General features: G+C 49.6%; 2 protein-coding genes and 1 pseudogene across 3 annotated transcripts; all 3 read right to left on the minus strand.

Annotated features, from left to right (window-relative positions):
* Positions 1-281: 281 nt before the first annotated feature.
* On the minus strand, positions 282-2,808 carry LOC120694908 (annotated as a pseudogene).
* A 152-nt stretch (positions 2,809-2,960) lies between these two features.
* On the minus strand, positions 2,961-6,940 carry LOC120694907 (RINT1-like protein MAG2L). 2 transcript variants are annotated; one of them, XR_005683698.1, is made up of 5 exons: positions 6,653-6,940; positions 6,449-6,559; positions 5,803-5,912; positions 3,138-5,561; positions 2,961-3,058 (listed from the first exon to the last, which is right to left on the minus strand). XR_005683698.1 is itself a non-coding variant. In XM_039978229.1 (4 exons), exons 1-4 carry the CDS (start codon positions 6,882-6,884, stop codon positions 3,597-3,599), a joined length of 2,418 nt encoding a protein of 805 aa, XP_039834163.1. In that variant the 5' UTR covers positions 6,885-6,940; the 3' UTR covers positions 3,094-3,596. The 2 variants fall into 2 exon arrangements, 1 of the variants encoding a protein (XP_039834163.1); XM_039978229.1 differs by lacking the exon at positions 2,961-3,058 and having other exon boundaries at positions 3,094-5,561.
* A 613-nt stretch (positions 6,941-7,553) lies between these two features.
* LOC120694909 (calmodulin-binding protein 25-like) lies at positions 7,554-8,535 on the minus strand. Its single transcript, XM_039978230.1, has one exon. It carries the CDS (start codon positions 8,425-8,427, stop codon positions 7,897-7,899), a length of 531 nt encoding a protein of 176 aa, XP_039834164.1. The 5' UTR covers positions 8,428-8,535; the 3' UTR covers positions 7,554-7,896.
* Positions 8,536-13,738: the final 5,203 nt, after the last annotated feature.

The following is a 13,738-nucleotide window of genomic DNA, read 5'->3' on the forward strand; positions in this document are numbered from 1 at the left end:
CGAGACGAATATAATGAACTTAACTTTGAATTTGGGAACTAAACACAGCGAGGGCCATTGTCGAATTTTTCATGCTATCCCATGGTGAGTCAGAGCAAAGCCATCTTTAAAATATTGAAGGCAACAATTGACCGGCGTCTATTCATACACCGTTCTGCACTCACTCTCGTGATCTCATCTAGGAGTGGTACAGAATGTTTAAGATCATATAAGTGGTAATGCAGATGCAGCTGTAGGCTGTAGCAAGCAGTCATCGCTGCCGCCCCTGTGGGTACAGTAGATACAGAAAATATCTCCGTTCCGCTGGCAACCAGCAGCACCAGCCACTGGCCAGCGGTACTTTTCTCTCACAACAAATTAGCACCAGCCACCAATCACAGACAACCAACGGTCCATTTACACACAAATCGGAACTGAAAACAAACCCACGATCCGTATGGAGTAGTGCATACTATCTATATCACCTAAGCTGAATGAATGTCTAGCTAGGATCAAGCGTGTCTGGAACCAAAATTAAAAATACAAATGCCATAGCTCTCTATCCGATCCAATTAAGTCACACTACACTACTGATAGGTCGTGAAACGATCGAGCAAAACCTGGTAAATAAAGTAGTAACTAGCAAGTACAGTAACACCTAGCTAGCTAGCTAAGCTAGCTCTTGGGCTTGGAGTGGCGGCCTGATCTGTGCACCGGCGGCGTCGACGTGTCCGACCTCGACGAGGTACCGGTGTAGGGGGCCTTGTGGTGGTTATGTTGCTGCTGCTGCTGCAGGCGCTCGAGCTCCGGCAGGACGGCGTCGGCCATGGCGGGGCGGTTCTTGGGGTCGTCCTCGAGGCACCGCAGCGCGAGCGCGGCCACGTCCTGCGCCTGCTTCTTGGGGTATTGGCCGCCGAGCCTGGTGTCCATGATCCGGATGAGCTTCCGGCGGTCCCCGAGCTGCGGCTTGGCCCAGTCCACGAGCGCCGCCGTGGACGACGACCGGCCGCGCGCGTCGGCCATGGCGCGGCGCCCCGTCAGCAGCTCCAGCAGCACGACGCCGAAGCTGTAGATGTCGCTCTTCACCGAGAGGTGCCCCGTGGCGATGTACTCGGGCGCCGCGTAGCCGCGGGTGCCGACGACGCGCGTCGAGACGTGGCTCTTGTCCCCCGTCGGCCCGTCCCTGGCGAGCCCGAAATCAGACAGCTTGGCCCGGAAATCCTGACGACCAAGCAATGAAATTATGCATGAAACCAACAAGCTAAGCAAGCAAGCCAACAGCTAGCAGCCGACGACGTACGGCGTCGAGGAGGACATTGGAGGACTTGAGGTCACGGAAGATGACGGGGTTGTCCTGGGCGTGCAGGAAGGAGATGCCGCGCGCGACGTCCACGGCGATGGACACGCGCATCGGCCACGACAGCGGCTGCGTGCCCCGGCGGAAGAGGTGGTTCTCCAGGCTGCCCCGCGGCATGTACTCGTACACCAGCAGCAGCTTGCTGGTGTTCACGTCGTCGGAGCAGCAGTAGCCCACCAGGCTGACCAGGTTCTGGTGGTGGAGCTCACCCAGGTAGGTGATCTCTGCCAGCCACTCCTTGTGGCCCCGGAAGCTCTCCTTCTTGAGCTTCTTGATGGCCACCATCCGGCCGACGCCGGGCCTGGTCGGAAGTCGGAACCAGCGTCGCCTCGTCCATCCACCCCTTGTACACGCACCCGAAGCCGCCCTCGCCCAGGTACGAGCTGGGCCTGAAGTTCTTGGTCGCCGCGCGGAGGTCGCTGATGCTGAAGGACTTGAGGTGCTTGGTAGTGGCTGTGGCGGCCGAATTGTTGGACGACGACGACGTGCTGCTCCTTCTTGTCACCTCTGAACGAATAATGCATCCAGATGGAGGAATCAGATCATAGATCATCGAAATTAAGCAAAGATAGCTTGATTATTACAGTACTTGATTCAAATGGAGTGGTGGAGGCAGATCCCGTGCAGCAGCAGTTCCCCATTGGATTTAATTTGGATCGGCGGAACGGAATACATACAGTAGATATATATGATCAACGTGACGAGATGACCAATTGATGCAAACTCCAAACGGATCGAGCATCATCCTAGATACGGAGGCTCGACATGAATATAAGGCAGGCAAGGTGCGCGCAAAGTCAAGGGAGTGAGATGCTTAGTCGGTGAAAAGTTGTTGGTTTTGGTACCGTAGCACATTTCGTTGTTACTTGACAAATAATATCTAATCATAGACTAATTAGACTTAAAAGATTCATCTCGTGCTAATCAGTTAGACTGTGTAATTAGTTATTTTTTTCAACTGCATTTAATGCTCCATGCATATGTCCGAACATTCGATGTGACGAATACTGTAGAAATTTTTTTGGGAACTAAACAGGGCCTTATAGGTTTCTTTCCAGTACTTCCAAGCATTGCTTGCTGTTGACACGTTCCAGCCGATACATGCACGCTCCAACTGCATCCTATCCTATCTCAGGGCTTGTGTTGCTCAGACATGGATCGACCAGGTAAAAGTCACGGGGTTATATATAAGTTCCAAACAAGATCAGAGGCTTCCTTCATTTGACCTGCTTGCAAAGTTGCAGCTAGGTCTTTGATGAATTCCAATTTCCAAACAAGCTAACGGTCCAAAACTGGGTGTCTGTTTTCACCTCACCTAGCTAGGGATTATAAATAGTAGTTTAAAATCCAGCGTTACTAGCTGAAACAAAGCATGGCCTTTATTTGGTTAGTCAATTCAAACCGATGACGCCACAAACAATGACATAATCATTTGAGTTTTGCGGCATATGTATCTTTGGTGCCACCGTTATCAGCCAAGGAGGATAAGGGAATGCCGCCGTTGGGCCCGGTTGGAAAAGAAGGGGGCCATAAGAAATGGGTTGGCTTAGCTCCGGCGTCCAGTTTCGGCTCAAATATAGAGTATAGAAACTATATATTCCCTTTTTTTCTGAACGAATATAAATGAAAGAGAATCTAAAACTGTAATATACTTACTTCCCAGAAAACTAAATCGCAGGGTACCTGGAGCGATTTAAACTTTGACTTAGCCTTATAACAAATCTGGGACCAATTCAAAAATATGAAAAGTTATCAGATGTCGCAAAACAGAAATCCAGATTTTCTTTTTGAAGAGATCAACCTCTGTAATAAGACCATGTGCATTGACACACAAGGCAGCAGAAACACAGCCATTCTGCACAAGGGCGACTTCAAACAGTTAGATTTTAAAATGATTACATGGTAGTGGAGCACAATGATAACAAAGCTCTGTGAACGGCAGTCTCCCGAGTTGTCGCCTGATGAATTCAGTGAAGCAGGCAGCACAGGTAAAATTCCTGTCATTCTTGGAAAGGATGGTTGCGTGCCACACGTGCCAATAGAAAAGTGACACGTCTCCCAGTATCCTAGTTTAGTGTACAGCTGTCTTTCCAGCAGCCTGGAATCCATAATCTCCAAGTAGAATTTTTCACATCAGGCTCGCTCAATCATGAAATCAGCTGCAGTGTCACTAAACTCATACCAATATATCAGAAGTCTGGCATCAGCACGGCAAAATTAGCTTTCTGATCATTTTCAGCAACACTTTGTGCTAACAAGATTATCCACCAAACTTCCGGCTTCTTAAGATCTTCGCAGCCTGTCCAGCATTTACATGGTGCAATCCTTGATGCTTTAAGCAGTTGTTACTCCTCGTGTCATCTGTTAGCATCTCCAGCAGGTAATGTGCATCTGACTCCTTCATGGTTAACAACCTCAGGGATTCACTTAGGAAAGGGAGAAAAGCTTCAGGTCTTGAACAGAAGGGCCTAAAGATGTGGAGCAGGGCTTTTGTGTCAACTCTTAACTGAATTACTCCTGTGTCAGAGAAATTTAGTTCACCCCACCGTATGCTGCTGTAGATGAAGTAATCAAGGCCTTCTGCTATACTCCTCCAAAGATCAAGGAAATCCTTGGAATTAAGATATTGCTTCAGTTTGGTGGTCCTGTCTGTCAGAACATCTAGACAGGCAATAAAACCAAGAGATACTCCTGCGTTTTCTTCATCTAGGATCTGATCATCTACAGCAGTTTGCCCACTCCATGATCCAATGTTCTGGACATATTCCCATGACAGATCTTCAAATTCAAGCAGAATGGCAGACAGTATCTGTTCCAGATAATTGGTCCCTAATTTAACCAAAAAGCTGATTTCATCTGTAAACAGGGACCCTTGAGGACCCATATCCAAGAAGGTGGTATCTTCATCCCATTCCCGAAGCACATTTTCACAGTACCGTGCAGCGTTAATTGCACATGAAGCTTTTGATAGAGACTGATCTTCTAAAGCCGTATTTGACAATTGCAATGCCTCACAACGATCACGCAAGACAAGAAAAAAATCATTCAGGAACTTGACTGAAGAGGATCTGTTATAGTGGATCTGCATTCCCCTATTTGGCAGAGCACGACCTCTTTCACTCATTGACAAAGCAGTTTTGACAACAAATTCAGAAACTGGTGGAGCTTTGTAGTCTTCTCTTGTAGAGAGAAGAAACTTAATTGAGTTTTCCATGTGACCAAGCTGGTCATGCTGACTATCACTACATGACCAACTTGTCTCATCCTCCATTTCAGATTTCAATTTATCCTGTGCTGAACTAAGCTCGACACTAGCCCATATCTGAAGCCAATCAGGGTGTTCATTATATATTGAAAAGACAGACAATGACCTAGACAGACCTTCAGAAAGAGATGCAATTTTCTGAATTCCTGAATCTGCCAGAAGCTGCATTCTTTTATCAAAAGAAATCATTAGGTCATTGAAGTGCATCCAAGAGGACTCCACTTCAGGTTTGGCAGCAGTAGTCTGATCCTGATTAGAGGTGGCAAGTGCTGGGAAAATTTGCCTCTCCAGGTATCCTACAAGCATTTTCACCATTCCTGTCACCCAAGATTCTTTGGCACTTAAGCCTGCTAGCCTTGCATGATCAATCAGAGGCTGCAATATATCATCCACCCCATCCATGAAATCCTTTGTTATCTTGTAAACAAGGGTAAAAATGAACTCTGGCTGCTCAGACCATTTTGCAAAATGATATTCCATCCTTGAAGCAACAGGGTGAACTAATTCATCAATTGCCCAAAGTCCATTATCCAAGCAAGCAGTTTTATCAAAGTGCTTTGAATCTGCCAGGGCAGGAGTTGCTGCTGCTGCTTGGCATTGGCGCACTTCACGGTTTGCTTGTACATGTTGCAGGGCGCACAGTGCTAGGAAGCTTTGTGAATATTTCTCTTTATTTTCCTCATTCATCAGGACTAGAGGATTTGGGATTTGGGAGTAGTTATCATTCTCTGTGTCTGGTGAGGACAAAGAAGGTGGCCAACCCAGCGCTGCAAGTAGAGCCCGATAATCCGTGAGTGCTTGAGGCCTCAAGATGGCTAGAGTTTTCTCCACTCTAGAATCAACTGCCATGATAAGGCTGGTCCACTTTGGCCTACTCGTGCTGACCCTTACCAATTCTCGCTCAATGTCCCTCACAGCATTGACAGCGGTGAGCAACTTTGCATGCTTCAATTCTGCTTCCTACATTTGAAAAGGTGGGATTAGCACTAATTTGCAGTTTAGTTTGCTGAGGCACCAGCCTCTGCACATTAGTGTGGGAAAGGCTTGGCGCTTAAAACAACCCTTCCCCAGACCCCGCGCAGTGCGGGAAGCCTACGGCACTGGGTAGGCCCCCTTTTTAGTTTGCTGAGACACCTATGCTTACAGCATGGGCTATTTATTAGCTCCATCAGAGATGACGAGTATATGAAGAATAACTCACATTTGATTTTCTAAGTATGGATGACAGGTTCAACTTTGAGGCCTGTCTAACGATGGAAAATGCCACATCTTCCAGGTTGCCAACCAAAGCTTCCAACTGTAGAGTAGCTTCTGGAATGTCAGCATAGCAAAGTTATAGAATGAACTATACATTCCTACACCATACTGAGATATCAATTCATAGAAGATATATAGATGCCACGACATATCCTCTCTGTGGCAAATAGCAAAGACAAGCAGATGTCATGCCAAATCAAAGTTGGAACTGTGAGCTGGTATGGTAAGTTTGACGCTGTGTGGTCTCGACAATTATTCAGATAGTGAACTCAATGTGATGCTAGTTTATGGGGGTAGAAACCTTCCTGAGTATCTTAGTCAGAGACTGGCAGTTAAACCAACACAGAAGGTTGTCAATTGGACAGGATTATTTACTACATTTCTTAGCAATTTGAAAGATGAGTGGAGTGCGTAAAAATGTGCTGCCAAATCTGATTAGATTATGGTGTTGCAGCACAAAAAGCATGCAAGTTAGTATTACGAAACATAACCAATTTGGTGGGTCTATTTTGCGGCCGTCGAGGATTTGGATGATACATTATTACAGTTGGGAGCGACGGAAAATGACGAGGAGAGGAAGAAACGCTGACCCGCGTAGAGTCGAATGGTGTGGATCCGTTGGATCTCCCGCACGAGCGCGGGCAGGCCGAGCTTGCGCACCGTCTCCGCGCCGTCGTCGTCCTCCGCGTCGACGGCTCCGCCTAGCAATAGCAAGCAAAACCCTATGTATGTGAGTATATATGTCGGTAGGGTACCCTTACTAGTGAGGCTGGCATTGAGGGGAGCGAGGGAACCTGTTGAGCGGAAGCGGATGCGGCGGAGGTCGGAGCGGCCCCCGGCGGAGCGTGCGAGCCAGGACGCTGCGGCGGCACGGAGCTGCGCCTCGATGCGGCGGAGGGAGGCGTCGAGCTCGGCGCACTCGCGGCGCAGAAGCTGGGCGAGCGCCGGGGCGGCGGCAAGGTCGTCGGGGGAGGCGAAATGCGCGTCGAGGAAGCCGCGCAGGGTGGCCGGCGGCGGGGTCGACATGCTGCGTCTGCGTGGTGGAGCCCCGCGCGGTGGGAGTGGCCGGACTGGGAGGAGCCGAGGAGGAGGAAGAAGACGGCTTGCCTTGCCTTTGGTTGGTGGGCTCTCTCTCGGTCTGGCCCAGCCCATCCCAGCCCAGGAATAGGAATATGCAGCTATGCTATGCTGCAGCCCATCTCGTGGTGGCCCATGCATCTGGTCCTCTATACTCATGGCCCATGATGGATATGGGCCATGGCCCATGGAGCAGTAGCAAAGCGCTTCCCTTGCGCAGGCCACTCTGCTCTGCTCCGCTCCGCTCCCATAAAATCCAATCCAATCCAATCAAATCAGAATGGCCTTGTTTTTAACAAATGAGGTGCGCGGCTGCATCAAAGTCTTTATACATATGCAGGCCCTGTTTAGATGCGTAAATTTTTGGGTGTAAAGTACTGTAACACTTTCGTTTGTATTTGATAATTATTATCCCGCCATGGGTTAATTAGTCTCAAAAGATTTGTCTCGCAAATTATAGACAAACTGTGTAATTAATTATTTTATTTAGCTACATTTAATATTTCATGTATGTATTGAAACATTCGATGTGATGTGGAATTTTGTAAAGTTTTGGAATTTTGAAGGCAGCTAAACAAGGCCGTAGTGATGAATCGACCCCAGCAGCAGATCATCAAATAAGAGAAGGCAATGCTGATCAAATCAAATCATTCAGAGTTGTGAACCATAAAGACATACAGACAGACAGACGGTAGAACAAGCAGTTGAGAAGAAGATGCATGCTGGATCAGTCGGTCTTTGAGTCTGCACTGCAATGCATACTCTACTGCTAGTAGGCAGCTGCTGCAACAGCTACTCAGACAGATAGCAGGCAGCTCCATCTAAGTAGAGAGTACTCCTACGGAGTAGTACTTACGTCCTAAATTAATCACTACTACTAGTACTCACTAATCATCAACAGTGCTGCAATAATGCCTTGATTGAGCAATATAATTAAATTAATTAAGAGGCTGAGTCAGAGTCAGGGCAGGTCGCTTCTCATCCCGTCGTCGTACATGACGTTCCACGAGTCCAGCGTCGGGAAGCACGGCTGCTGATGAAGCGCAAGCGCCGACGACGACGCCTCCACTCCGGCTTGGGCGTCCGCGGGCAGCAGCAGGGTGTCAATGTCAGCCGCCGTCCGCTGCAGCAGCATGTCGGCCGGCAGCTCGGCCTCCACGCTGGTGATGTGCTGCACCATGATCCGGAAGTTGGCGGGGTCGGTGGTGATGTACGTGGTGGGGGCGCGCTTGGACGCCCGCGACCGCCGCCTCTTCCCCGCGCGGCCCCCGGCCGGCGCCAGCTGCTGCTGCTGGTGGTGGTTGCGGCGCCCGCCAGCAGGGCAAGGCGGCGATTCGGGGGTGAGATGCGCCGGCAGGTGGGCGGCGGCGAGCAGCGGCGATTGTTGGTGGTGCGGCGCGGGCGCTGAGACGAGGGAGGCGGCGGAGTGGGAGGACATGGCCGACAGGTGGAGCGCGCGCGCGATGGCGGCGTCGGCCAAGATGGCGTCCATGCCTACTAGCTTGCTTGGAATTATAAGGTGAGTGGGAATTAATGGAGGTTGAGGCCGTGCGGGCGGGGCGATGGCGTGTTTTTATTAGCTAGCTAGGTGGAGAGGCCGAGAGCTTAGCCGGAGGAGGAGAGGCGGAAACCGCGTGGGCGTCGGTCGGTCGGCGTGCCCGCGCGCGCGGTGTTTGTCGCTTGGTGTCGTCGGTCGGAGGCCACCGGCAGCATAGCGTGTCGGTCCGGTCCGGCTGCGGGCGGGTGCAGTGGAGTCAACTCCAGCGCACGGTGGCAGCGGCCATGGGTTGCATCGTCTCGTCTGCACTCTGCAGTGTGGCAACCGTGCGACGCTTTTCGGCGGTGAGCCATCTGAGAGCATTCCAACATATTACTCGTATCCAAACTATATTCTTTTTTCATTACCAATAACTACTTTTATGTTTTAGATAATAGTTGCTTCAGCATGCTATCAAAATGCAATAATCAAAAATAAGGTAGCGGAAAAATCTCTTTCATTTAGGTAAGAGAGAGAGGCGCGTAATGGAGATTGAATTAGTAATCTGCTGGAGCACCTTCATTATCAAAATATTAATTTTTTTAATATTAGGAAAAATGACGATATGCATTTCCAAATGTGGTCGACTCTACCGACGGCATGTGCCCCTTCACTCTACTGATACCTGTTTTTATTGGGCATTACTTCCTCCGTTCTAAAACAAATGTAATTTTGGGACCGAACACGCAAACTAATGCTATATGTAAAATTATAAAAATACTATTTATCTTTTGTGATGAGTGGATGATGTGTTAGTTGTTTTTTGCGAGAATGTTCCAAAAATTGCTTGTTTTTTTTTGCGATAAGTAGATCAAAATTTATATTTTTTATGGAACAAATTTTGAACTCTATAATTGTATTTGTTTTAGAACGGATGGGGTACATTGCTATTAGGCTCTCCGCACTCGTCGTTCTCTAAATTCACTCTCTAAACAGAATATTCTGTCCTGGTCATCAAGATTCTCTGCTCTATATCCCGCTCTTCCGCACCCATCCACTCTCTATATCAACCACCACGCCATGGGACCCACATTTCAATTTTTTCCACTCCCTCCCCATTTTTCTCTCTCCTCCCCATCTCTTCTCCCCGCCGACCTTCCGCCCCCTTCCCTCCCTCTCCGCCACCGCCACCGCCACTCCCTTTCCGCCCCCACTGCTCGTCCGGCGCCCCCACGGCTCCTCCATGCCGCGCTCCTCCTCCGCCGCCGGCCTGTGGCGCGAGCGGAGCACGGCCGCGGGCACGCGGCGCGACCGGCGCGGCGCCATGGCGGCGGGAGCAGGGTGGGCCGGTGGGGAGCCCACCTCGCTGCGCGGAGCCGTGCGCGGGGCGGCGAGGGCATCGCGTGGCGAGCCAGCGGCTGGCGCGCGCGGGGGCCGGCGCGGGACTGTGGCGGCGGAGCAGCGGCGCCCAAGCCGGCGCGCGGGCAGGCGGGCCGCACGCGTCCTGCGTCCCCCTCCCCCACCGGCCGTCCCCTTTCCCCCTCCCCTGCTGCGCCGGCACGGGGGCGGATCATGGCCACGACGGCCGTGGCGACGTGGCGAGCAGGGCCGGGTGCCGACGGCGGGGCGGGGCAACCTCGGCGGGGCGGCCATGGCTGGGCGGAGCGGGCCCTCCTCCCTGCACCCTCCCATGGCGGCCAGGGCCTCGAGCTCGCCGGCCTCCCTCACTCCGGCGGCGCTCGCCCCCCCACCCTCCGCAGGGCCATGGCGGACGGGGAGCCGGCGGCGGCGGAGCGGCCGCGCGGGCGAGCTGCGGCGGCGAGCGGGCCGAGCGGCCTGCACGGCACGGCGGCTCCCCAGCGGAGCAAGCACGCCGGCAGGAGCGGCTCGCGCGGCAGGCGCACGGCAAGGCGGAGGTGCGGCGAAGTGAGGCCGGCCGGCAGGGGCCCTCTCCGCGGCGCCAGCAAGCGCGGACGGACGGTCGAATCCGCGCGCGGCGGAGGCCATGGATCTCCTCCTCGGCAGCCGGCCTCGCTGGGGTCCTGGGCTCACGGCGGCGGGCCTTGGCGGCCGGCCTCGCTGCGGCCCAGGGCGAGCGGCTGCCATGGCGATTCGCAGGAACAGAGGCCCGGCGGAGCTCTCCTCCCCCACGCGGATCTAGCGCCACCCCCCACGTGCGTCCCGGTCGCGGCCCGCGGCGGAGCTCAAGCCTCGGCCGACCGCGGGGCTCCAGCGCCGCCCCCCACGTGCGTCTCCGGCCGCGGGCTCGAGCTCGGACTCCCACATCCGCGGGAGGCTCGGCACCTCGAGCTCGACGGTTGGGGACGAGCGCGAAGGACGAAGGGGGCCCACGCATCGATAGTTTGGAGTTTCGTCCGTACCGCGCTGTCTGTCCAGAGCCACTGCTCCGTTCGCAACGATGCAGAGCCGTTTAGAGTACCTGCTGCAGCAAAATTTTCTCCATATACTACTGGAAGTTTATGTTGCGGACGGGATGGAGAGTCCACTGCGGACAGCCTTAGTGATCGATCCAAGCAAAGCCGAAGCGGGAATGATACTGGTACTACAGTGGACGGCTGGCTGGCCGACGCATCTCCATCCAAAGTCCAAACGGTAACAAAAGGAATTATCACATCCACCTGCAGCAGTCCTGTCTCTCAGATCACTACCAGGCCTTTTTCCCACCGCGGGCTGTGTTTGGTATTAACAAAAAAACCTCTGCCAACAAGTTTTTTTCACTTACCAGCAAAAACGACCGCCCAACCACCTGGATTTAGGTCAGTCTCAATGGAAAGTGTCATTATACAGTTGCCAAAAGTGCCACGTAAGTTTGACACTAGAATAACATAGTCATTCTCAGTGCACGGTGTCATGGCACAATTTCATGGACACCTTACAACATTAAAATAGTACAATAGTTGTATGATCAAATGTATTAGAACTCAACAAAGACCATTCTCAGTGGGAGTGTCATCCCCGTGTCATAGTTTTGGCAACCGTGCCACGAGAGGGTCATGGTGATGACCCAGGTCATCTCTCTCTCCTTTTAATTCTGTTGCCAAATCAGCAATTTTGCTAATATATCACAGTATTTAATAACTATGACACTCATATGACCCTTGCACTGGGACTAGCTTTATATTCTCAGGCCACAAGGTTTCTTCTTTACGACCTCTCGGACAGTCTGCGTGATCGATTAATAAAATTCTTCTTTATTCAGATTGCAGCAGACAGCAGGCGACCACAACAGACTGTTCAGTTCCCAAATTTTTTTGGAAATTTTTTAACACTAATTAGAAGTATTAAATATAAATTAATTATAAAACTAATTACATAGATGGACGTAAAATCATGAGATGAATCTATTAACCCTAATTAATCTGTCATTAGAGATCGTTTACTATAGCACGACCTTGTCTAATCATGACATAATTTGGCTCACTACATTCGTTTTGCAATTTTACCCGGGAGTTATGGAATGAGTTTTGTCATTAATTTATATTTAATATTTTTAATTAGTGTCCAAACATTCGATGTGACAGATGAAAATTTTTAAGTAGAGAGACTAGATAGGGCCGGATCTTGCTGCATTCAATGTCGTATGCAGCAAGCAGCTCCATATCCAGCTGATCGACAGCTCCTCTTTGGGTGGGCTGCTCCGACTCCCTCAAGCCTACCAAACAGTGTTTGGAAGATGGATACTCCCACAAAAAGTATTTTAAAAATATATTTTAGAGACGGTGCGATATCGGTTTCTAATTTTTATAGCTAAAAATTGATTCGTAGAGATGAACGTGCCCGCCCCTACAAATCAATTTGTAGGAGCGGATGAACCCATCACTCGTCTCTACAAATTATTTTCTAGAAAATAAAAAAATAAAAGAAACTCATAATTAACAAAGTAAAAAAAATAAAAACCTTGCTAACTAGTCACCACCACCACAAGCCCCTATTGAGGTATAATTTTTTGATGAAATATGCACACTTGTATTCAAACCGCTTTCCTCAAGTCTCGCATGTACTCCTACTCCATCACACTACACGATCACTTATGACTTAATAGGATATATTATTATATTATACTAACTCTGAAATCTATTTGCAGGGACTGGTGAGGCCATAACCCGTCCCTACAAATTATTTTGAGAGGCGGGTGATGGTTCTAAAAAGTTATTTAAATCTTTAAATATAGAAGAACAAATAAAGAAAGTGATACTTCTACTGTTCTACACTATGGTTATTGTGAACTATAGATACAAATAATATACCAAATATATTTTAGTGTATATAAATGTTAATATTGTGAAAACTTAAAAATATGACTTGAATTGTATAAGATACTATATAGCCATATATAGGGCACAACTACCAAATGATCTTGTGATACTAAACGGTCTCAAATGAATAATATACAAACTATAAAATTTTAGATCTTACCACTAAAACTTTAATATGAAACTACTCTATATTCTACATCCGTGGTTATTCAAAACAAATCAAAACTCATAGATTTTGAAACTAGAGAACTTATAGTATTTTTTTTGGGCTATTAAATGATCTTAAATGAAATAGTTCTCAACTACGGAATTTTAGATCTCGTCAAGCTCTATAATTTTGATATAAAATTTATCTTCATCCGAGATTATATGAAAATATTATAAATTTTTTAGTGAGAATATTTGTAGGGACGAGTCCTGCCATCACCTGTCCCAAGAAATATATTTTTAGGGCACTGCTGCTGTAAAATGTAAATAGGGGCGGGTGACATGATGACGTCATCCACCCCTAAAAATAGTAGCCATTTCCAGATATGTATTTTCAGGGACGGGTCAATTGCTACAGTAGTTCCGCTCTATTTGTAGAAGCGGGTCACATTTTAACTCTCCTTTGAAAAAAATTGAAATGTTGCGGCAAATTATTTTTTAATATTGAGAGAAGCTCCACCCGAACGTTGTGAGAGCCGTGAGAACGACTTTGACCACGCTATAGTCCCGGAGGGCTTCCGCGGACTATAGCTACTGTAATGCGGAGCGGAGGAGCCAAGAAAACGGGCACTGGTGGCTTCGATGAACAGGGCCTAACACAAATCCAGCTCCGCCTGGTAGCAGCTCCGGCTCCACCCTTCCTGCATTCCTGCCGGGGGCCGGAGCCCTCCAAAGGCGCCAAGTCTGAACTCCCAAGCCGCAACGCAAGAGAAAAGGGGTAGCATGCGTCCCCTACCATCATGAGCTAGTAACAACGCGTTTGTGATCTGTCGAAACAGGCGCGGCCTCTACAGCATGGGCATGGGCTGTGGCAGCACATACAGGTGAGGTACAGAGACGAA

The sequence above is a fragment of the Panicum virgatum genome, chromosome 2K (assembly GCF_016808335.1).
Source record: "Panicum virgatum strain AP13 chromosome 2K, P.virgatum_v5, whole genome shotgun sequence".
In the NCBI taxonomy this organism is placed as follows: Eukaryota; Viridiplantae; Streptophyta; class Magnoliopsida; order Poales; family Poaceae; genus Panicum; species Panicum virgatum.

Bases quoted from the DNA above. Each gene is read 5' to 3' on its own strand.
- LOC120694907 (XM_039978229.1), bottom strand. From the start codon at position 6,884: ATGTCGACCCCGCCGCCGGCCACCCTGCGCGGCTTCCTCGACGCGCAT. The intron at 6,560-6,652 runs GTTCCCTCGCTC...TGCTATTGCTAG, and splicing joins CATCCGCTTCCGCTCAACAG to GCGGAGCCGTCGACGCGGAG. The intron at 5,913-6,448 runs GTCAGCGTTTCT...CTGACATTCCAG, and splicing joins CACCATTCGACTCTACGCGG to AAGCTACTCTACAGTTGGAA.
- LOC120694909 (XM_039978230.1), bottom strand. From the start codon at position 8,427: ATGGACGCCATCTTGGCCGACGCCGCCATCGCGCGCGCGCTCCACCTG.